The sequence below is a fragment of the Corvus moneduloides genome, chromosome 21 (genome assembly GCF_009650955.1).
Source record: "Corvus moneduloides isolate bCorMon1 chromosome 21, bCorMon1.pri, whole genome shotgun sequence".
Lineage (NCBI taxonomy): Eukaryota > Metazoa > Chordata > Aves > Passeriformes > Corvidae > Corvus > Corvus moneduloides.
The window spans coordinates 3,977,614-3,998,663 of record NC_045496.1 but is presented as its reverse complement, the minus strand read 5'-3'; the positions used below and the strand labels follow the sequence as shown (position 1 = coordinate 3,998,663).

The window sequence follows — 21,050 nt, the reverse complement described above, 5'->3', positions numbered from 1 at the left end:
GGCTGCATGGCCCCAGGGAAGCCCCCACGCCCCAGCACACACCTCTCTCCTCCGAGATGATCTGGACAAGCTCATAGTCTTCAGGCCGGTCCCCATCCAGGTTGTGTTTGGCCATGGCCTTGCGAATAACCACGGGGGTCTTGTCCTGGCTCGTCACCTGTGAGCACAGAGTGCTGTGAGCCCAGAGAGCCTCCCACTGGAGTCTCCTCCCAAAATGGGCCGTGCCCGTATCCAAGCAGGACAAGCCACCCCTCTCTGGTGTTTCCACAGGGATGTTACACAAAGAGCCTCCCACTGGAGTCTCCTCCCAAAATGGGCCGTGCCCGTATCCAAGCAGGACAAGCCACCCCTCTCTGGTGTTTCCACAGGGATGTTACTAACCAGGATGCTCTTGTACATGTTGCCGTTGTCCACAGCCAGGCTGACACGGATGATGCAACAGTCGTCGACCTGCTGGTTGTAGAGGGGCAGCGAGAGTGAGGAGTAGCTGGAGATGCCGGAGACCGAGCGCTTGTGTGTGCGGGAGGCCGTCACCGGCGTGGAGGAGACAGAAGAGGAGGAGGCACTGCTGGAGCCTGAGCCGATGCCTGACGTGTCCAGGGAAGAGAGGGAGGTGGATTCCCAGAACTGGAGGGCAGGGAGGAGAGGGGATGCGGAGGACACAGTGGGTTTAGCTTCTCCATCGGCCACAGACGGGGCGTACCAGCGCTGGGGGAGGGAGGCCAGAGGGATCTCACTGACCTGTGACAACGGGGGACCGACACAACTACAGCCACCGGAGGCACGAGAGCCTTGCCGTGCTGCCAGAGCAGCAAAGGGCAGGGGGCCTCCCGAGCAGCCCCCGGGCCCCCCACCTGCTCCCCCCAGCCCCAGCGCCAGGGCAGAGGTGGGACAGTCCCCATACAACGGCCACATCAGCCCTGGGAGGCCTGGACCCTGCGAGCTGCCACGTACCTTCTTCTCCTGGCAGTCAGGGGACTCGGGGATGAAGCTGATGTTGATCTCCTCCACGTCGGAGCTGCTGGAGCCGGCGGAGGTGACGCTCACTGAGTCGGTGGCATCCCCACTGCACAGGTACTGCCCACACTTGAGCTGGTCGAAGGATTTCGAGTGGGAGCTGCCGCTGGCACAGGGCTCAGTGCTTGGTGGCTGCCGGCTGCCAGGAGAGAGGTGGGGCAGGTGAGAAGGGAGCAGGGTGAGGGTGCATTGGGCTGGCAGGATAGCGGCCATTCCCACCTGGTCCCCTGCAGTGCCCAGCCAAGGATGCCCCACGCTGGCCCCCACCTCCCACCAGGGACTCACTCGCTCCATCTCTTGATGATGCCGGTGTTTTTCTTGGCCTTCAACGTGTTGCTGGCTGACTCTGACAGTGGCTCGATTTCACACGACAGCCCATAGCTGGGAGGGGAGAGAGGAGGGTTTGAGCTCCCTGTGCTGCCACCAAGTGTGAGGGAGGCAGAGCAGAGAGGGGAGCACGGGACAGCTGCTGCTGTCAGAGGAAATGAGTGGTGGGACTTCCCAAGGCACCAGCACGACCCCAGACCCCTCTCACTCACCTCTCGGCCTCGCTGAGCCGCTCCAGGCTGTGGAACCACTCCACGAACTGATCCTCCTGTGTGAAGCTGTAGTTGTTGCAGGCCGACTGGAGCAGCTTGATCTGCGCGATGACTTCGAACTCCTGCAGCAAATGGAAGCCATGAGACCAGAATCCCCTCCCCCAAAACTGAAGAACATGAAGTAAAAAAAAGAGAGGGATCAACCCCAAAGTGACTGGCACAGCCTGTGATTGCACCAGGTCAGCCTGTGCAGCTGCCAGGGAAAAGCTCTCACCTTCCTTCTCTTCTCAAAGTTGATCAGCCCACCCTGGAAAAGAAAGAGATGAAGGTCAGATTGGAACAGGCAGAAGAATATTGCTCCCACCCTTCCCTATCTCTGTCTTGCTGCCACTGCAGTGTGGGTAACAGTGCTGAGAAAAAGTAGCCCATTTCCTTGGGACAGAGGTGGATGTGCAGGGTGGGATATGGGATGTGGTGTGAGATACAGGATGTGCAGGATGCAGTGTGGGATACAGGATGTGCAGGATGCAGTGTGGGATACAGGATGTGCAGTGTGGGATACAGGATGTGCAGTGTGGGATACAGGATGTGCAGTGTGGGAATACAGGATACATGGGGGACCAGCCTGCCTTTTATCAGCCCAGGCTCTGGGAGGAAAGGGAGCATAGGGAGGAGGTACATACATCCAGGAAATCCTTCATGGCCGTGTCGAGCATCACCAGGTCCGTGAGGAAGGTGCCAAGGTAGGGAATGGTGCCCTGCATCACTCCCTGTGGGGACAGAAGGGACAGTGGGGTCAGCAGAGCTGGGACCAGCCCGGGCAGCTGCTGGGGACAGGGCACAGGGACAGCCCTGCCAGACTCACCATCTCTCGCTGCTGCTGCTGCCGCTTCTGAGCCCTCTTTGGGTTGATCTCCAAGGTGGCAAATTTGGATGTGCCCTCCTGGATGGTGGGGAGAGGTGGATCAGCACAGGTGGGAAACAGCTCTAATACCCTTTAGCTAAAATTCACACCCACTTTTTTTTATATAACTTTCCTTGTAGGAAAGAGGAGGAAACCAAAGCTTTTTCATGGCTCACAGAGAGGAGAGCCTTAGTGAATAGGAACTGCTGCTCTCATTTCTGTATAAATGTCTCCTCAACGGGACATTTTGTTCCCTTTTGCATTTTGTTTCCTGTCAGTCCCTAAACCAGAGCTAGGCTGGGATCTGTGGAGAAGCTCCACACAGAATAAAGACATTTTTGCCACCGCCTTTCACCAACTCCACCATCCCACCCAGAATCAAGAGAATTTTGCACTGGACTGTTAACATGCAGCTGCCTCTGGGCAGAAGCTGTCGCTTGGTGCTCTGGATCCCATCCCATTGCTTATCTGTTCCTTGGATTGTTTTGCCAGCTCCAGGTAATGAGTTTTGGGTGGAGAAACAGAAATCCCAGCCTTGCTGAAACCCCTGCCTGCTCCCCAGACTCAGCACGCTCTGCCTGCATCCATGCCTGCAACTCCAGCAGCTCTGGGCTTTATCCTTTGGCTGGAACACCGTGGAAACCTGAGCTGCCTGCCAGGAGCAGGGCAATGCGGGTTCTCCTTCCCCCTACCTTGATGAGAAGCTCCCGGCTCAGCGAGTGGTTGTTCTCATCGGAGAAGATCTCTGAGAGCTCATGGAATGTGCGGAAGCTCTCCCTGCTCAGGGGGAAACAAGGGGAAAAGTCAGCAACGCTGCCACAGTGGGCTTTCCTCCTTGGGCTCTCTTCTGCTCACCCAAATGACCCCAGTTATGCTCAGCTCCAGCTGGGCCTCGCTGTTTGGGAGCTATTCCAAGATGTTTCACACAGAAGGGTGAGGTGATGATGCTTTTATTTCCTCACCCTCCTTAGGTCCCTGACACCTGACACTGGTCCCTGGGTTTTGGGCACACTCCAAGAGGCAATGCTGGAGTTGAGGTGATCCCATTTACACATTCAAGGCCCACAGCATGTCCTTCCCCTTGGAACCAGCCCCGCAGGAGCTCCTTACCGCAGGACCTCGTCCCAGGTCTTCTTCAGCCGGTGCACGGCGTTGCACTGCAGGGCTGAGAGGATGGCTCGGAGGGAGGAGAAGTTCTTCAGGATGCGGCACTCCTGGGGACAGACAAGGAGGTGACAGGACTCGGGTTAAAAAAAGCTGGAGGATCTGCTGGGATTCCAGCATGGCAAAACCTCATCCCTTGGGTGAGGTGGGAGGTGAGCTGTCCTACCCGAGCCACTTCGATCCACCGCTCCACCACCTTGGCCCTCTGCTGTGGCTTCAGGGACCTGTCCCCGAGACAGGTGGCAATGACACAGTTGGCCACACTGTTGAACTGCGAGACCGTGGCACGGATGGTGGGGGCCAGGTGCTCTTTGCCCTTCTTGTCCCGCTGGGACCAGATGCAGCCCAGGCAGTGGTAAGGCACCACTTTCTTGAACAGCTCCTGGAAGATAAAGGGAGGGAGAAGGGTCTCTTTGGGTTCTCTGGGGAGAGAACAGGCCGGGAGGAAAAAGGGATGGGAATAGCCAGGCCTGTGCCCAGAGCACCGCTGAGCTGCCTGGTGCGTGACTACTCACAGCATCCATCAGTGTGAACTGTTCTGCCACCATCTCTGGGGAGAAGGAGAGGAAATCTGGCTTCCCATCCCCGACCCCGTTCTCCTCCACCAGCTGGAAGGTGCAGCTGCCATGGTCCACAGCTGCAGGAGACAGGGTGAAGCTGAGCACCGCAGTGCCCACACCGACCCACGCCAGCCCCCTGCAGACACCCACCCCCCACCTCCCAGGCTCTTAATTCCCATCTGGCTTCACACCTCCAGCAACGAGGCTCAGATAAAAGGATAGTCGTTTTAAACCTGGGTGCAAGTGTCTACAGAGGATTAAAGGCAGATTAGCTAATCCACTTAAAAATCCCACTTCTGCTGCAACTGAATTAGCTTCCCAGTGTCCCTCCATGTAAACAGAGTTTATGGCTGTTCAGCCACGTGGCTCAAGTTCTGGAGACCTTGATGCCAACCAGCAGCATTCCCTCCACCTGCAGCCTCAAATAACCCCACAAGCAGGGTGAGGACTCCACCTTCTGCCTCGGCCTCGCTCTGCTCTTGCTGCTGGAACTGGGCCAGCAGGATGCGGGCTCGGCGCTCCAGGTCGGAGCCGGGGATGTTGTGGCGCACGTAGGAGATGAGCTGCTTGAGGCAGGCGAAGTCGGGGGGCTTGCGGAAATCCTCTGAGTACTGATCCAGCCAGGCCCCCAGGATGGAGGAGATGGTGCTGCAGCAAGGGGAAAAACACAGACAAAGAGGATCAGGTGCCAGGAGAAACCCGTCTGCACCCCCACAAGCCCAGGAGTACTGCTGGGACAACACATCCCTCCCAAAAAGCTGCCACCAGAGCCACCACAGCACAGTCAGACTTACTTCTTCAGCTCCATCCTCTCGTCCACAGTGTGCCTGGCGTGGTCCCCATTCGCCTGCACGTGGAGTTTGCCATACCTGGTGGGGCACAGAGAGCAGGCAGTGAGCACCCTGCACTCAGCTGCCTCTCAGAGCAGCCTCCTCCCGCTCCACACCACCCCCAGCTCTGCCAAGGGGTCAGGATGAACCTGCTACGCAGTGTCCTGCTCCCCTCCCTCTGCCACAACCTCCCTCTTACAGGAACAGGGAAGCAGCCAGCACTGACCACCTCACTGGAAGAGCTCCAGCTTTCTGGGAAGTTGTGTCCTCCCTGCCCTGTCCCAAAACCTTCACGTGGATGGAGCTGGGAAAAGCCAGCAGACCTCCAAGGCATTGCAGCAGAAGATACTGGGGCTTTCCTGGCCACCCCCAGCTGTGTTGTGGGGCTCAGGGCAGCCTCACCTGTTAAGCAGCAGGTCCAGCACTTGCTTGGTGGTGGCGAAGGCCCGGTAAGTGCACAGGAAGATGGTGACATAGGTGGAATCATTGCCCTTGAAGGCTGAGACCAGGTACTCCACCAGCTTCTCCAAGGTCCCGGCTTTTATCGTCCGCACCTTACACGTCTCGTAGAGGTTTAGGGCTGACTCATTCTCAAACTGCCAGGACAGGAGCAGAAGTCAGTGGGCTGGGTGAAGAAAGGCACCATCCAGTGCAAAGTGTTCCCACCAGCTTCACAAGCTCAGGTCTGGGCTGGGACCCCTACAGTGCCTGGGGCTCTCCTAACTGGGAAGGAAAAGCTGAGTCTCCTCAGACGGCAAACACCAGCAACCCAGCTGAGAAGACCTGAGCACTTGGGAAATCCCAGGAAAGGCCTCAAGGTTGCCAAAATCCAGATACAAATCAGAGTTGCCCTATTTTTCAAAATAGGGCTGCGGATTGTGTCACCTGTGCCCCTTCCCATGTGGCAGAGGACAGCAGGTGCTCCCACTCCCTGCTCCCAAATAAATACATGATTCCCATGGCAGGGAAACATCTGAAACCTCCCCTGTGGCAGGAGGAGCCCCCAGCTTACCCCCAGCCAGCGCTGCCCTTTGTTTGCCGTGTGATGGAGCTGCACTTTCCGGAGGGATATGCTGTAGATCACACCATCCTCCAGCTCTTCTCCGATCTCCTGTGTGGAGCTCTGCATGGAAAGACAAGATACACCATAAGATAAGGAGAGCAAAGTGTGGCAGAGTTGTTTTGTGGCTCCTACAAGGGATCCCAGCGAGCCAAAGGCAGCAGCTGCCTGGCTGGCAGTGAGAGTCTCCCTCACCTGCTCAGAAACGCAAGCGAGGTGACACCAGTGTGTCTGGCCAGCTGAGCCTGCCCACAGTGGAGCCAGGACTTTGGGAAGCTGCTCTTGGTGTGTCCCATGTCCCCTGGCCCCACATCTCAGCCCTTCAGCAAAGCCAGGCTATGCCAGTGCAAGGTGGGACCGCTCACAAGCCAGCAAAAGGGACAGTGACAGCACAGCCCAGTGCCCAGCCATGGCTGCTCCCCTCCCCAAGCCTCTGCCCCTCCCATGAGGTGACACTGCCTCCTGGTCTGAGCAGGGTCTCAGTGATCTGTCCCTGCAGGAACCAAGCACCTCGGTGCATTTCCCTAATAAATAATAACTCAAACCAAGCTGCCCACCAGCTCTGGCAGCACTGGCCACTGCATGAGGCAGAAATCCCAGGGGAAAGCTCAAAGCTGGGGGGAAATCCCAGGGATCTGCACCAGGGTTGGGTCAGCCACAGCCAGGACAGGTCTGGGTACAGGGGACAGGCACCTCTAGGTGACAGGCACCCAGCTATGAGGCTCCCATTTCTGCTCTGGAGGATGGAGAACACCAAAAATTTGGTGAGGAAAGGGGTGATGCTTCTCAGGGCACACGCCTCCCCCAGCACCACATGCCAGCACAGGCTCAGCAGCAGCTGCAGCCCCACAAGGACAATCTGGTTCCCTCCTCCTCCTCCTCCCTAACCACGCTCTGCTGAGTCAGTGCCTCCCTTAAGATGATTTATCCAGATCCTTTTAAACACTGCGGGGATCTCCCCCACCCTCCATCCCTCTCGCCAAATGGCAGGACATGGACAAACACACACCAAAACCCACAGCTCAGCAGAGGGAGAAAACGCCTGAAAGCAGTAAGCTGGTTAGAGGGGGAGGTGACCATCACTGGGACACAGGGTTGTGAGGACAAAGCTCTCCTGCCAGAGCCAGCCCACAGCTTTCCCTGCAACTGCCCCTCAAAGAGCCCTGAGCATTGACAACAACACAAGGGCTCGCTGAGGAAGAAACTGCCATGGAAGGACTTAGGATGGAGCCCCAGAAGTGATGCTGCTCCCTGCAAAAAATCCTCCTCCAAACTGCCCCCTGTGAGCACGGGGACAGCCACACCCCGGGCCCCAGGCTCGGAAGAGGCTGCACATCTCAGCAGACAGGAGCAGAACACGACCCCGAGCCGACGGATTGAACGTGCACCCAAATGCTCTTTAACCACCATCCTTTATCAGCAGCACCACCACAGCAGCGGTCACTGCTCTGTTATCACAGCCTGCTCAAGCCACGGCTTGGTTAATCACAGGGAATCAAGGCAGGGAAGCACAGCCAGCTCTGAGGGGAAGCTGGAAAAAGCCTCTCATTCATGGCTGTAATGAATGAGGGCAGAGAATCCCCCTGGGCAGGGTTACTGACTTTTTCACTTTCTGCTGAACCTGCTTTTCTCACTTCATGCCAGACTATGGAGAGGTTTGGCTTGTTGAGGGGTTTGAGGAATTGTGAAGCTCTGCTGTGAGCATCAGGAGCCTCTCCCAGGATTCACTGGCTTCCAGACCAGCCCCGACAGCACCCACACGAGGCAGCAGACACCAGACATCCTTCCTGGCACCTGCGTCTGGCCCACTCTTGTTCCGTGCTCTGGGATAAATTATGGCACAAATTTGTGTTCAAGTACACTGCCCAGGGGACTGGCACAACTTTGGGAGAGGGCTGCCAGCACAGCCAAAGCTTTGTGTCCACTCTGGATCACCCATCTACAGTGACAGCACCTAACCAAGTTGGCCAAGTAGTCTTTCTTCCACTTTTCTTTCTTCCACTTTGCCCTTTCCAACAAAAAGAAAGAAAAGCCATGGAAACGCTTCCCAATTTGTCCTGGGATCTTTCCCAATCTTCATCACCCAAAATGCACATCAGCCCTACCCCGTGTACCTCCCATTTAAGCTGAGCCTTCAGGCTGGAGGAAAGCTCTGGGTCCAGCAGGACCAGAGCCCTGTACAGTCTAACTCAGAAAAGAGATTTGGCTGGGCAGTTGCAAACCCCAAAATATCAAGAAAAATCAGATGCTTGCTGACATGCAATTAAATTCATAAATTAAATCATATGGGAGGAAAAAACCATCTCAGGATCAACCCATGAATCATTGGCAGCTGCTGTGCAACTACAGTGGAAAGTATTGCCACAACTGCGCAGGGTTTTCACTCTGCATTTCAGGTCACGTGCAGGGGATACTCCCCATTTTGATGTGCGTAAAAGCAAATTTCATTTCCTTCCCATATCCAAGACTGTCGGATTCATTCATTTTTCGTCTTGCTGACTTGTGTGATATCCCCCAAAGTTCCCCCTTTGCAAACCACACACGAAGGCCGCGGCTTCCCAGCGCTCTGCAGGCTCCTGCCAAGAGCCAGGAGAGCTGCTACACTGGGACATTCTAAAATTTGGCTATTTATATTCCGTGTGAGCTTCCTCTTTCCTACGGCTGCTCCTCCGAGATGCTGATTGTGCATTCTGCACACGATGGTTCAAAACCAACCAAGCAAAAAAGCAGCGGCAGGACGGAGCCAGAGGAGTCTCGCTCCAACACCTGCACCAAGCACACGTTTCTCCCCTGGCAGGTGAGGAGATGAGGTGGGAGAGACACAAAACCTTGACCTGTGGCTTATGTTTGTGCCGGCCACCCCGAATCCTGCAGCCACACCAGGATTTCCAGCAAGTCAACCAAAGCTGAACGCCTTCAAAATGGTCTCTGAAGAGACAGAGGAGTGCTGGTAAATATTGCAACAGTCACTGCTCCCCACTGCCTGCCCTACACAGCTGCTGGAATTTTCTGCCCCACAGAAGGGGGGAATGTGAGTCAGGCTCAGCCAACACACAAACCCTCCTTCACCTCAGCCTGAAGGTGAGACACAGGTGAATAGTCCCTTCTGTTGGCACAAGGGATGAATCCAACAGGCCCAGGCCGTGCTTTAAACATCTGCAACAAGATTTGATGGTCATGGCATCTGCACCTTCCACCAAACTCATACGAGCGGGACCTGGAAGCCCAGAGAAAGTGAGATCCAACACATTTCAAGATGGGCACCAAGAAAAAGGAAGACACAGGAAAATGAACGTTTGATTTGATTTCCCCAGCTCAGTGTGCAATCCTGGTCCGCTCCACACAGCAGGAAAAAGGCCTCTGGCTGGAGGGGCACAAGGAAAAGCCACATGTTTAACTCTGCCCAGTTGTGCAGAGCAGAGGCTTTTGCAGAAGCAGCCGTGAGTGAACTCTGCAGGAGTTCATCCCCTGAAATATGAAACGGGAGGTCTGCACCAGATGGCTGCCCTGGGCCTGGGGACTGCCTCTTCCAACTGCAGCCAGCCCCGGAGCTCCCACTGATGGTTCAAAGCTTTTGTGACTACACCAGGGAGGAATTCCTGCTCCGTGCAATAAACTCTTCTGCTCTCTGGTGAATGTTCTTGTACTCGGCGTGGTGTCAAACCCCACGTCTTCACACAGAGGATTAATAAGGAGCTCTAAGATGCAGCCAAGGTTCATGAGCCTAGAGGAAGGGTGTGAGGGACCCTCAGAGCTAGGGAGAGAGCAGCAGAAGCAGCAGGGACTCTGCCTTCGGCTCTTCCTGACAGATGAAAGGAGGGGAAAACGCAAAGGCCAAACAGCAAAGTAAAACATTGGCTCGGGCTCTGCATTTTGGAAAGTGTTTGAGATCAGTCACAAAGGTGGTTTTGGTAAGACAGGAGCAAAGTGCAGGATTAAGTGTGAGCACACAGCATCCCCACACGTTACACACAGACAATTACCCAACAATTACCAGGTCTTAAGAGCTCTGGTCCTGCGTGCCCCGGGTTAGAGCACTGGCCTCCAAAGGCACAAAAATAATGAACTGTTAGTGGAAAAAGGTATTAATTTCAGCACACATGGAAGAGGCACCACTGCTTAAAGTGCTTTTGCTGATGCTCTCTGGACCACAGCTGGTTTAACAATCGAGATATTCGTGTTACTCTGCTCGCTTTCAGTCGAGCTACACAAAATGCCTGTTCTATAGACAGGTACAGCACAGCACCGAGAGTATCTCTGCACCGTGATTTCAAACGGGCTGCTTTTAGCAGACATTAACCCTGCCCATGGGAAGCCAGGAATGTGTGCCTGTTGGGAATTAACAGTCCCACTGGCTAACGAGACAAGAAAAGGCAGAGCTGAACCTCGGAGACATCACCAGGAGTTTCCCATTGAAGCTCCGCGCTTGCATAAGCTCAAAAGAACTCGATGAAAGGTGGTAAAAGCCAGAAAACAGCAAGTAGGGGTTTGGTCTTTGCAATCCCCAGCCCCTTCTCAGAATAATCCCTTCCCACTAGCAATGGGAAATGGGCCTTTCCGGGAACTAAAGAAACCGGCTCCACCACGGCCCGTGTCCCCCACGGCTGACACCAACCCCGAGTTCACTTTCGTTTCACCCTCAGGAGCAAACCCTGAACCCCTGCAACAAACAGCAGCGACTTCGGGACCTCTTGTGCAAACGCGAGTGTACGACGTTATGTAAAAGGAAATAGGAAAAAAAGTCACCCCCGGGTAGTGAAAGGAAAACAAGCGCAGCTCTGTGAACCGAAGATAAAGACCGCAAAAGCAGAAGCACCCTCTGTCCTACACATCCCAAATAAGCACACGCAGCACAACGCTCTTCCCCGTGGGGACTTCCAGGCAAAAAGCCCTGCGGTGGCTGTTCCCCCACGGCTCTGCCTCGAGGGATTGCCCACTCCTGGCACTCACAGGCAGTTTCCTTCCCCTGGCTGTGCTCAGGAAGACCACAAGGACTACCCCAAACTGGTGAGGCAGCTGACAAACATCCCGTTTGCAGGGGAAGGAAAGGTGCCCACGCTGGTGACTCACGGCACGTCCTTTGGAACAGCAGCTCCACTGAGGGCAGGAGCACTTCTGCTTCCAAACATCATCCCAGTGATGGCCCTGATGGCACTGGGGTGGTTCTCTCCAGCTGGGCAAGTTGATCTCCCACTGTCTCCTTTCTCCCTGAGTGCTCCTGTCGCTGCTGATGGAGCTCAGTCCCCTGCCACAGCCCGGCTGTACCTGGCCCCTGCTCCTCATGCAGAGATGTTCAGCAGAGAGACACGATTCCTTTGGGTTTTCAACACTCTCTGCCTGCCTTCCTGCCTGCTCTGAGCTGCCTCAAACCAGGACTGATTCCAACAGCCCATTAAAACACAACAACCAAAGGGGAAACAGGAAAGGAACAGAAAAAGGGCCAGAAGCTAAACTTAAAGCCACCATGAAAAAGGGGTGGTTTTGCCAGGACACCAGGCCAGTGGCAACAGCTGAGGGTCTGTTCTCTCCTCATCAGTTGCTGGGCTCTACAGCTGGGTTTTCCTGACACTCTGCTCCAGGTGCTTCAGCACGGAAAGCTGTGTCTCAGGGCAACAGCCCTGGGGCCAGAGCATCACCCAGCACCAGGATGGGGCAGAGAGAGAAGCCACATCACCCCATACCTGCCTCTTGTGGGGATCTTACACCTCCTCCCTCAGGCTCTCTGGGTCCCGAGACTGACAGCCAGTCTGATCCTGTGTCTGTGAGCCAGAGGGGTTGCAGAGGGTATCCAAAGGCAGCCTTCTCCACCCTGGCAGCTCAGGGAGAAGGGAAGCTGGCAGATCGCTTACAAAGGCATCTTGTGACTCGAATGCAGTGAGTCAGTGGCTGGAGCAAGGATTAGGAGCTCAGCACTCGGGTCCAGGAATGAGACAGAGCAGATTCACAGGATTCCTCCCCCATTTGCTCCTGGTTTGCTTTTAAAGAAAACTAAGAGCCTTCCCACCTGGAGAGACTTTTTTTGCTCTTTTTAGGGTTTAGAACTCAAAAACTCTGCACGTCCACTCCATCCCCAGCCTTCAAGGGGCAGGATCAGACCCCAGAGGGGGATGCAGGTGCTGGGGGATCAGCCTGACAGGGGACTCCCCAGGGAAAAGCAAACGCCAGCCACAACAAGGATGACTGATTAACTGCAAACCCCGTGTTTCCCACCCCCAGGAGCAGAGATGACCACCAGCCATTTGCATCCCATCTGAAAACACCACCGGAGCAGGACACCCTTGTGTCCCCTGCCAGGGGACGTGCTGGGATGGCTCCCCTTGCAGGCTGTTCCAAGAAAACTGAGTGCAGCAGGTTTTGCTTCCTCTCTAAGTCGATGGAAAAAAAGATCCCGCCGACACAGCAGATCTAGCTCTTGCTCCACAGCCCTGAGCCCTGTGCTCACGATGGCCCCGGCAGCATCCCAGCCCAGAGCCGACGCCTCCGCAGGGCAGGCTCGGAGCAGAGGGACGCAGCCCTCGCTCACAGAGCAACTGCTCCACCACGACTCACCCACAGCCCCGGGGCGTTACTGGAAGTGAAACCAGAACGACACGGCTGGCGAAAAACGGTGTATAAAAAATTAATATAGATACTGCTCTGCGAGGTTAAATAAAGATCGAGCATCTCATCCCAAGTCATTTCAGCTCAGAACAAAAGGTTTGCGTTTTACCGAGATGGAACAGAAAAATCTGCAAAAAACCGTAATGGGAACAAGTTCAAAAACTGATTGATTTTTTCTGAGTGTACAGTAGCACCTGGAAGTCACATGCAACATGACAGCTCTCCAGTGGCTTGTTCAAATGTGAATTAAAACATGAGGGGTCGTCCTGAAGAGTTCCAGCCTACCTGACCTAATGCTACTCTATCGATTCCACCTCTGAAACAGGGCCCTGGTGCACCACATGTGTTACTGCTGCTGCAGCAAGAGCTGCCAGGTGTATTGGGAAAGGGATGGAGATGAAGTTGGCACTTCGAGCTGCCGTTCCTTGAAACTGATTGGAATGGTGACACCTAAAATGTCAATTCTGTCTTCACACGTGTTCACCAGGACACACAGACCTTGCATGGATCAGCACCTGCAAGTGACTTCATCTTCACAGAAGTCTCTACATTCCCAGAGACACAAAACCTTGCATATTCTCCAGCTCTCAGACAGCAAAAAAATTAATTTTAGGAAGTATGAGCTGCAATAAAATCAGCTCCTTTTGTCAAACCTGCCCCTTGCCCTGGCATGTCCATGTCCTGCATGAATGAATGCTCACCTGGGCACACACCTGCGGCACAAGCAAGGTGGGATGTGCAGAAAGGGCAAAGCAAAGATCACAACTGCAGTAACTGCCAGGTGTAAAACACCAGGCCAGCCCCAGGAGGAGGCTTGCAGCCCCCCATACCATGCTGAACCATCCCACTGGCCCCACACAGACATTCCCAGTGAGTTTCACCACACACCATTCCCAAGCAGCCTGGTTAAGCTGTAAATGTCTGTGCAGTAACCCGCTGCTGCAGCTTGCAGAGGGGAGAAGATGGCAACGTCCCATCTCCCTGGAATTTTGAAGGTGCACATATTGGGGTGGCCAGGCTGGGGGCTGTCCAAAAGCCACAGCCTTGCCTGGCCACACTCTGACTGACAGAAACTGCACCTCTCCCCTCCGTTTCCATTTGAACAAGGTTAATTTCGATTTAGCTGAGACACATCCTTAGCTTAGATAAGCTGAACCAAAATAAGCCCTCGTGAAATAAATGTGTCCACCCATGTGTTTACTCTGCCTTACGTCAGCTGACATTCCCTCCACCAAACCTGGTGGGGGAATGAACGTGGGCAAAGCTGACAAGCCCAGACCTTTTGGGGCCCCCTCCTTCAAATCCCATCGCCACAGCCTACTCAGAGGAGGATGCCCGGGGGGCTCCACACGCCCCCAGCCCGGCCTGGCCCCGGGCACGCTCTGCCAGCCGGATCAATGGCACCACTGTGCTCCTGGGGCCGCAGAGGGGCTCGCAGTGCCGGTGGCACAGGGACAGGCTCGGCGATGGCTCGCTCTTTGTGTGCGTGTCTGCACCAGGGTGACCCAGTAAACAGCTGAAGCAGAGAAAATGCAGGAACAATCCAGTGCAGGGAGGCAGAGAGGGGCTGACGGTGAAAGGACGGCAGGAATAAATGCGAGGCTTTGTTCTCCGGTCGTGCCCCCCGCGCCCAGCTCCCACCCCGGCCGGGATGACGCGCGGCTCCTCCATTTGCTGCTGCCATGTGCTTCCCGGGATCAGCCTGGCTCGTCCCAGCCTCCTCCTGACACCCGCAGCCCCAGCGTGTCCCAGCACATCCCAGCTGCGGGTCTCAGGCCGTGCCCTTCGCTCCGCAGAGATTCTCCCCTTGCAGGATATCCCGCTACTTGTTCCCCTCCCCGCGGCGCCCGTGGGAAGGTGGAAGAGGCAGGAGCGAGCACTTCTGCTTTGCAATCAACAAAATCTCACCTTGGGAGCATTACTTAAATAGGTGTCAACAAGGCAGGAGGTGCTACCTGAGCAGGTGTCAACAAGCAGACACCCGGGGGGGCTGCGATCGGGATGCTCTGCCTGTTCCGGGTGATTTCCACAGCTGAAGCGAGTGAGATTTTACGATTAACTGGCACCTCTGGGGAGAAAACAACTGGAAAAGGATAAAAATCCCGCTGTTGTCAAGTGTCTGAACACACACACTGGGAGCCTCAGCAGTGAGGTTTGGCCCCGGGTCCTGCCCTAAGCGCTGGGTGTGCCAGAGCCTGTGGCACAAAGGAATGTGGGTGCCCAGGCTGGGGGCACGAATTCCCTCCCCAGACCCTCAGCCCTGCACTGTAGGCGTGGGTTTGGCCACGGACCATGTCAGAGCAGCTAAAACACCACGCAGGTGCCTGTTCCTCCTGGCCATGGCACCTTGGTGAGCCAGTACAGGCATGTTCCCACCCCAACTCATGTGTTCCTGCCACCCTGCCCCGTTCATCCCCTGGGATTACAGCCACAGGTGAGCATTCCTGCAGCTCGCCCTCCCATTTAATAAAATTGCTTTGGGGGACACACCCTGGGATACCCAAAAAGCTGAGGTGCACAATGACCATGGGGCAGCATCAGTGTGGAGAGGGCAGAGGTGCCCACCTTCCTTCCCCGACTCCTTTCCTTTGACATTGCCTGGACTAAGACAGGTCAAGCCTCAAAGAGCCCCATCCTCCCAGAGCTGAGTTTTGCTGAGGAACACGCCAAAATCCATGGGAATGAGGACTGGGAGAGATGGAGTTTGTGGAATACGCCCCCCCCCCCCCAAGAAGCACCTCAGGGAATAAGTGTTTGTTATGACTCTGGTGTGAGCCATAGCTACGCTCTGAGTCACCCCCAGCACTGCGAGGGAAGAACCAGCCAGGCCTGTCCCATCTTCCTGCCAGTTCTCACTGTTGCAACCGGGACTGAATCGAGTAAACCACATTGTCTAGAAATCCAGTAATCCCAGTGACTGTCACCAGCAACGGGCACCAGCAACGCATTGCTCAGCACGGGGCTCCTGATCAGCAGAACTGCAGCTGGGACCAAATAGCCATTAAAAATATCATCAGAAGCAAACAAATAGCAGCATTTGGAGGAAAGCTGGGCTGCTTTAAGGTGATAAACCAACCCGAGCATCAGCCTTGCTCTGGACAGTCTGCAGTGATCGTTGGGGTCACGGCAGGGGAGGGTTGGGGGTGACACCAGCAGCCCCAGCACACATCCCTCAGCTTCCGGGCTCTGCTGTTGCTCTGGTGCACAGAGCCAGACCTTGCCAGCAGCAGGCCACCAACTGAGCCTTTTAGGCAGGTGTCTGAACAAAATCCCCGGGGTTTCAGCCTAAACTGGAAGGTAAGGTCCTGAACCCCCCAGCCACATGAAGGTGGTGCTCCAGCATCCTTACTGATTTCCCACAGCAAGGTGCTTTGCTTTGCCCAGCTTGGCTAAACCCTGGTTTCCTGAAGTTAGTTCCAACTCCTAGAGGTGCACCCAAACACATGATTTCACAAACACACTCTGGCTGGGGCAGGAGCATGGGGCTGGCTCTCAGCTTGAGAGTCTCCATGGAGACCCAACCACTGCAAAGAGCAGGGAAAGGGTGCATGGTTTTGCTCCATCACATGAAAAGAAGTTCTGGTAAGACGGGTAGCGAGCCCTTGGCAAACCAGGTTTCCACACAAGCCCTCAGCTCAGCTGCTGGAGTGTGGTTAGCAGAAAGCAAAGCCGCTCTAAAAATAATGCCTCAGCATTCCAGATGAAGTTGCCTCTGATGACTTTCCTCTCCAATCTGCTCTGTTTGCAAGTTCGACCAACTTTTTTTTTGCTCCCATCAGCTCTGAGGACTCGGCTGGTGCCTTGCAGCCAGAGCCATCCCCATCCTGCCTCTGCTGAGCCCGGGGCTCCCCAGGCAGCTGCTCCCACCGGCCCCCAGCGCCCCACGTGCGGAGGGAAGCCGCCCTTTCCCGTCCCAGCATGTTTCTGACAGCAGAGCTCATCCAAATACCAACGGTGTAATGAAAACAAACCGCTGTGGAGCCAGCCCAGACAAACAGGCCACGCCAGGAGCCTCTGCGTGTGCTTAATCTCCACTGACACTTTGCTGTCACATAACTCCTGACCCTTAGGTAGAGGGAACTCGCGTTATCTAATGTAAAAGTGCTGCCCCAGGAGAACCCGGGCCAACACAGCCGCGGGTACGTAACCGAAAACCGGAGAGGTGATTTGCATAACATCACAAAAACAAACCAAAACCAGGTGAGAGGGACGGAGGCTGGAGGAGCTGCAGAGTCACCACTTCACTGCACCGGAGGAGAGCGGCGTTTGCCCAACACAGCCCACGCCACTGCATGCTGAGAATGAGGGAAGGACTTTCCTGACACCTCTGGCAGAGCTGTTCCCAGGTGTTAAGGAACAAAAGGCCCATCCACAAAAGGCCTTCTGCAAACCCCCTGTGCTAACCCGAGTGCCCAGAGCAGCCCTTGCAGCTCTGCCCCTGCTCCGACCCCCTCCCCGTGACTCTCTCCGGGCAGCCAACCTGCCAGCCCGAGGAGCGGCTGCGATTACTGGGATTACTGGGATTAGTGCTCCGTGCCCGAGCTCAGCGCTCCCTTTCCCTAATGACTCAGGAGCAAAGTCCAAATGCATCGTTATTGGGGCTGTGTGAGAGGGCTGGGGCTGCTGTGACGTGCAGGTGAGTCCCCACCTGGGCAATGACACAAACTGGTAACTGGAGTATCCAAACACCCCAGTCCTTCCCCTGCTGCTGGTGCTCCCAGGAATGCTCCGGCCAGAGGCTGCCACACAGCTTCAGCATGGTGCTTAACAGATCTTCCTGGGCACCAAACCCCACTGCCAGCATCACCTTTCAGCATACACATGCTTCTCTCTGCAAATCAAAGGTCCCACAGACCTCTGGAACAACAGACACACATTTGGGACCAGCCATGGATGCTGCTGTGGGATCTAACCCACACAAACAGCACGGGATGAACACTTTAACCTGTAAAAGGAGTGAGTCCCACAACTCAACTCTTTCTCCCAAGGCCCAGGGAATGTTTCAAACCCTGATCCTCCTCACCCAGACCCCGCAGGTGCCATCCCACCACAGCAATGCACAAACCCTGACTCGCCATGAGCCGTGCTGGAGCCCCCCGGGCCCCCCGCCAGCAGCTCAGCCAGCTTTGTATCCAAATCCTGCTCCTTAGCAACCACATTTTTTTCCCCCCTCTTGCTGAGTCCGTGGGAGATGAAGAAATATTTGAGAACTGAGACCGCCCTGCTGCAAGGATTTATTTAAATAAAAGGAGCATGTCCGTTTGAAAGCCAGTCATTAGGCAGCTCTGGAGATAAGGCATTAGAGAAAGTGTGAGCAGGGCATACTCAGCCTTTAAACATGGTCTAGAGCGACCTAAATAAGCTCTTTCCTCCTTCAATTACACTCCCCTCAGGGGACGCAGTGGCTGATTGGAGAGCTGGGAAGGGAGACGGAGGAGCTGCTGGTGGTGAAGCCCTTCCTATGGCCAGACCAACTCAGGTGGCTCTAAAAACAGGTTGTGCTCTAGCCCTAAGTGTGGGATGGGCACAGCCAGCCCCCCCCAGATCCCAAAGAGTGGTGAGTGCCAGCTAAACGAGACCCATCCCTGCAAGCTCAGCTGGCTGATGCTCCTTTTGCTCATCACACTCCAAACCCAGGCACAGGGAAGTGGGGAAATACTCCAAGACTGCATTTCCTTGCCCCTGCCTGGTGGTGCCACCCTGAGAGCCATAAAAAAAGAGGCTGCAGTGGAGCATTAGTGTGATCTGGGGCAGCGGGTGGGGGTGAAGCTGAGCCATGCTGAAGCACAGGGGTGGCCTGGGGGGTGGTTTGTCTGTTCAGCCTGTGAACAAACAAAGATTTCAGTTTCCAGGGCTGCCAGTCTGGTACTAAATCCACTAAAACCTCAGCAAGATCCCAGTATGGGGATCCCCACCCCTATGGAAACATGGCACAGCAGCCTCTGAGTAAAACAATTATTACACAAGCACATTTAGAAGCTTCTCCCCAACTGCTCTCTAACCATATCAAATGATAATTAAAAAAATCCCTCCCATCTCTGTTATTCCCACCCTGCATCAGCCACCAGCAATCAGCATCCCAGTCTGCTCCAGGCCTCACCAGCGGCTCCAAAGCTCTCTGGAAGGGAGCCAGAAGGTAGGTCCTCATCCAAGAAATACCAACAGATGATGTTCATCTGGCAAATTGCAAGGGACATATCAGGTTGTGCCTGGGGGAGGAGAACAGGCTGGGAGAAAAGGATCTTATTCCAAAGGCACCATGGGAAGTGAAAAGAAAATGGCTTTTAAGAGATGTCTTTGCCCCTCCCTCCCAGCTGTAAAGAACAAGCACTGACCTCCACGGCGTCTGGACTGAGCAATTCAAGTTTTCAAGGATGCATTTAGCAACTGAAAATCTCCTAATTGTTCAGAAAACAAACAGAGCCAGAATAGCAAGGACATGGGCTTTTTTTATAAGCGTCGGCCCAGCCTTGTCAGAGGTTCAGCAACATCAGCTTCATGAAAGTTTCAGTCTGTGTCATCTGCAGTGGTGTTTTAGGCCATTCCTGGCCAGCAGGACCAGGAGGGCCACGAAATTCACTCTGTGGCTCCTGCTGGACTGGAAGGATTGACACTCACTGCTGATATGGAATGGATTGGAACCGAAAAGGTCAAAGCAAAAGGTCTGCAAAGCTGTTCTGTCAATCCCCCACTTGAGACAGTCAGTTTAAATTTTCCATCCCCTGTGGTTAAAATCACGGTGAGAACACTTGGCTCACACGGCCAGGAGGCCTCTGAGTGATGCCTGGTGATCGATACCGTTGCTGTGGGATACAGGCAAAGTCTTCCCTGCTGCCATCCCTGGGGGCTGAGTGAGGACCAGAGAGCGAGCCACATTCCCTGCAGCCTGCCCAGCAGCTTTCCAGGGCTCCTCTATTCCCTGTGGGACCAGACTATCCTCCCACGAGCTGCCACAGCTCTGCCAAAACCCAGCACAGCTCCCTTTGGCAGAGGTGACAGAGGTCCCACCATGGACCTGGGGACTGTCACTGAGGCTCAGCAAAACACTGATGGTCTCTGGGGGTTCTTATTCAAATAATCTGCCTTCTCCTCTCAGTGTGCATCTACAACTCTGCCTGAGGATTACAACCCCACCAGGCCACCACAGTTGTCACAACAGTGACACATTTTTTCCTTTCCCCAGTCGTGCACTGAACACCCCGTGCGTCCCAAAGCTGCTCGGGAGGCCATGGGTCACCATGCACCCCTCTGGGATGCCCATTTTCTCGCCATCACTTGCAAATGGGAAAAAAAAAGGAGGAATTTATCTGTTCAGGACTGGGAGGAAAGCTCAAGCGAGCGGATGCTTGGGGCAGTGCTCTGACCGTTCCACAGCACAGACCCACGTACAGCCCAGCACAGAAACGTGGGCAAAGACAGCTCGAGAGGAGCTCTGGCTGGCAGCTGTGCCCGTGCCACGCTCAGGTGAGCAGAGCTTTGCTCAGTGCCAGCGGGGGCCACGCAAAGCCTCCCTCAGCCCCGCCACTTTTCCCTCGCAGCCGCATCGCCCCAGATGCTGCAAAGCCTCTCCTGAACTCCGGAGCCGCCTCCAGCCGGGGTACATCGGGGCTCACACGTGCCAGGCAGGCTCTCCCCTGGGATGAGAGGCGCACACGCTGCATCACCCCCTCTTCTCCTCCCCCTGCTCTTGCTCTCCCTGCCAAAAGCGCGGCCCCTCAGCCTCCTGGAGCGCCGCGGGCCGGCGAGGCTGGACTTCCTGCCAGGCATAACACGAACCAGATGATGTACTCCAAACCCTGTCAGTACGCCCACCCCCAGGAGAGAGGAGCAGGGAGGGGAGAAGGGGGAAAACAAGCTGGATGGAGCTTTCATGAACTCTGCAGGGCTGATGAGCCGCTGCCACCAGGCCAGAGGTGGACCGGTACAGCCGGAGCCTGAGCTCATCCCTTCCTGTCCGTGGCTGATCAAGACTTTCCATCACAGGTTGTGAGGCTGATCGTTTGGCACTGGGAGAAGGAGCCATTGCCCTCCCCGAAGCACTGGCTGCCCTCAGCGGATATCTGCACAGTAACTAAAGAGGCTTTAGTGGTGATTCCCCCCCTCCACCGCCCCCGTTCCAGCGGGAAGCATCCAGAGCAGCACATCTGCAGCTGGCTCTAAATCCCAGCAAAGCCAGACTTGCTGACCCTCGCTGGTGTTAACCCCTGCACCGCCAGGGCTGCGACTTCTGAACAGCAAAACCTTCCTCCCGCTAAGCTTCTCCTGACACACCGTTTGCTCCCAATCAGTGACACTCCCACCAACCGATGACGATCACCCATTACTAAGATAAAAGGCCCAGCTCTGACTCAGATTATTTCGGGTGCCTCCACATGC

The 21,050-nt window shown here is 55.3% G+C and overlaps 1 protein-coding gene across 6 annotated transcripts in view; it reads right to left on the bottom strand.

The window, feature by feature from the left end:
* RALGDS (ral guanine nucleotide dissociation stimulator) overlaps positions 1–21,050 on the bottom strand; it is a 56,019-nt gene that overhangs the window by 2,187 nt on the left and 32,782 nt on the right. For 3 of the 6 annotated variants that reach the window (XM_032130723.1, XM_032130720.1, XM_032130724.1), the window contains exons 2-17: positions 6,027–6,137; positions 5,417–5,610; positions 4,979–5,053; positions 4,639–4,832; positions 4,140–4,261; positions 3,791–4,006; positions 3,571–3,674; positions 3,153–3,237; positions 2,422–2,499; positions 2,240–2,326; positions 1,831–1,863; positions 1,557–1,678; positions 1,303–1,398; positions 955–1,156; positions 382–741; positions 43–157 (exon numbers count right to left, since the gene is read on the bottom strand). In XM_032130723.1, coding sequence (XP_031986614.1) covers positions 43–157; positions 382–741; positions 955–1,156; positions 1,303–1,398; positions 1,557–1,678; positions 1,831–1,863; positions 2,240–2,326; positions 2,422–2,499; positions 3,153–3,237; positions 3,571–3,674; positions 3,791–4,006; positions 4,140–4,261; positions 4,639–4,832; positions 4,979–5,053; positions 5,417–5,610; positions 6,027–6,137 — 2,194 coding nt within the window. Of the gene's footprint in view, positions 1–42; positions 158–381; positions 742–954; positions 1,157–1,302; positions 1,399–1,556; positions 1,679–1,830; positions 1,864–2,239; positions 2,327–2,421; positions 2,500–3,152; positions 3,238–3,570; positions 3,675–3,790; positions 4,007–4,139; positions 4,262–4,638; positions 4,833–4,978; positions 5,054–5,416; positions 5,611–6,026; positions 6,138–18,774; positions 18,838–21,050 lie in introns of those variants that run through there. The other 3 variants (XM_032130722.1, XM_032130719.1, XM_032130721.1) reach the window with 3 other exon arrangements.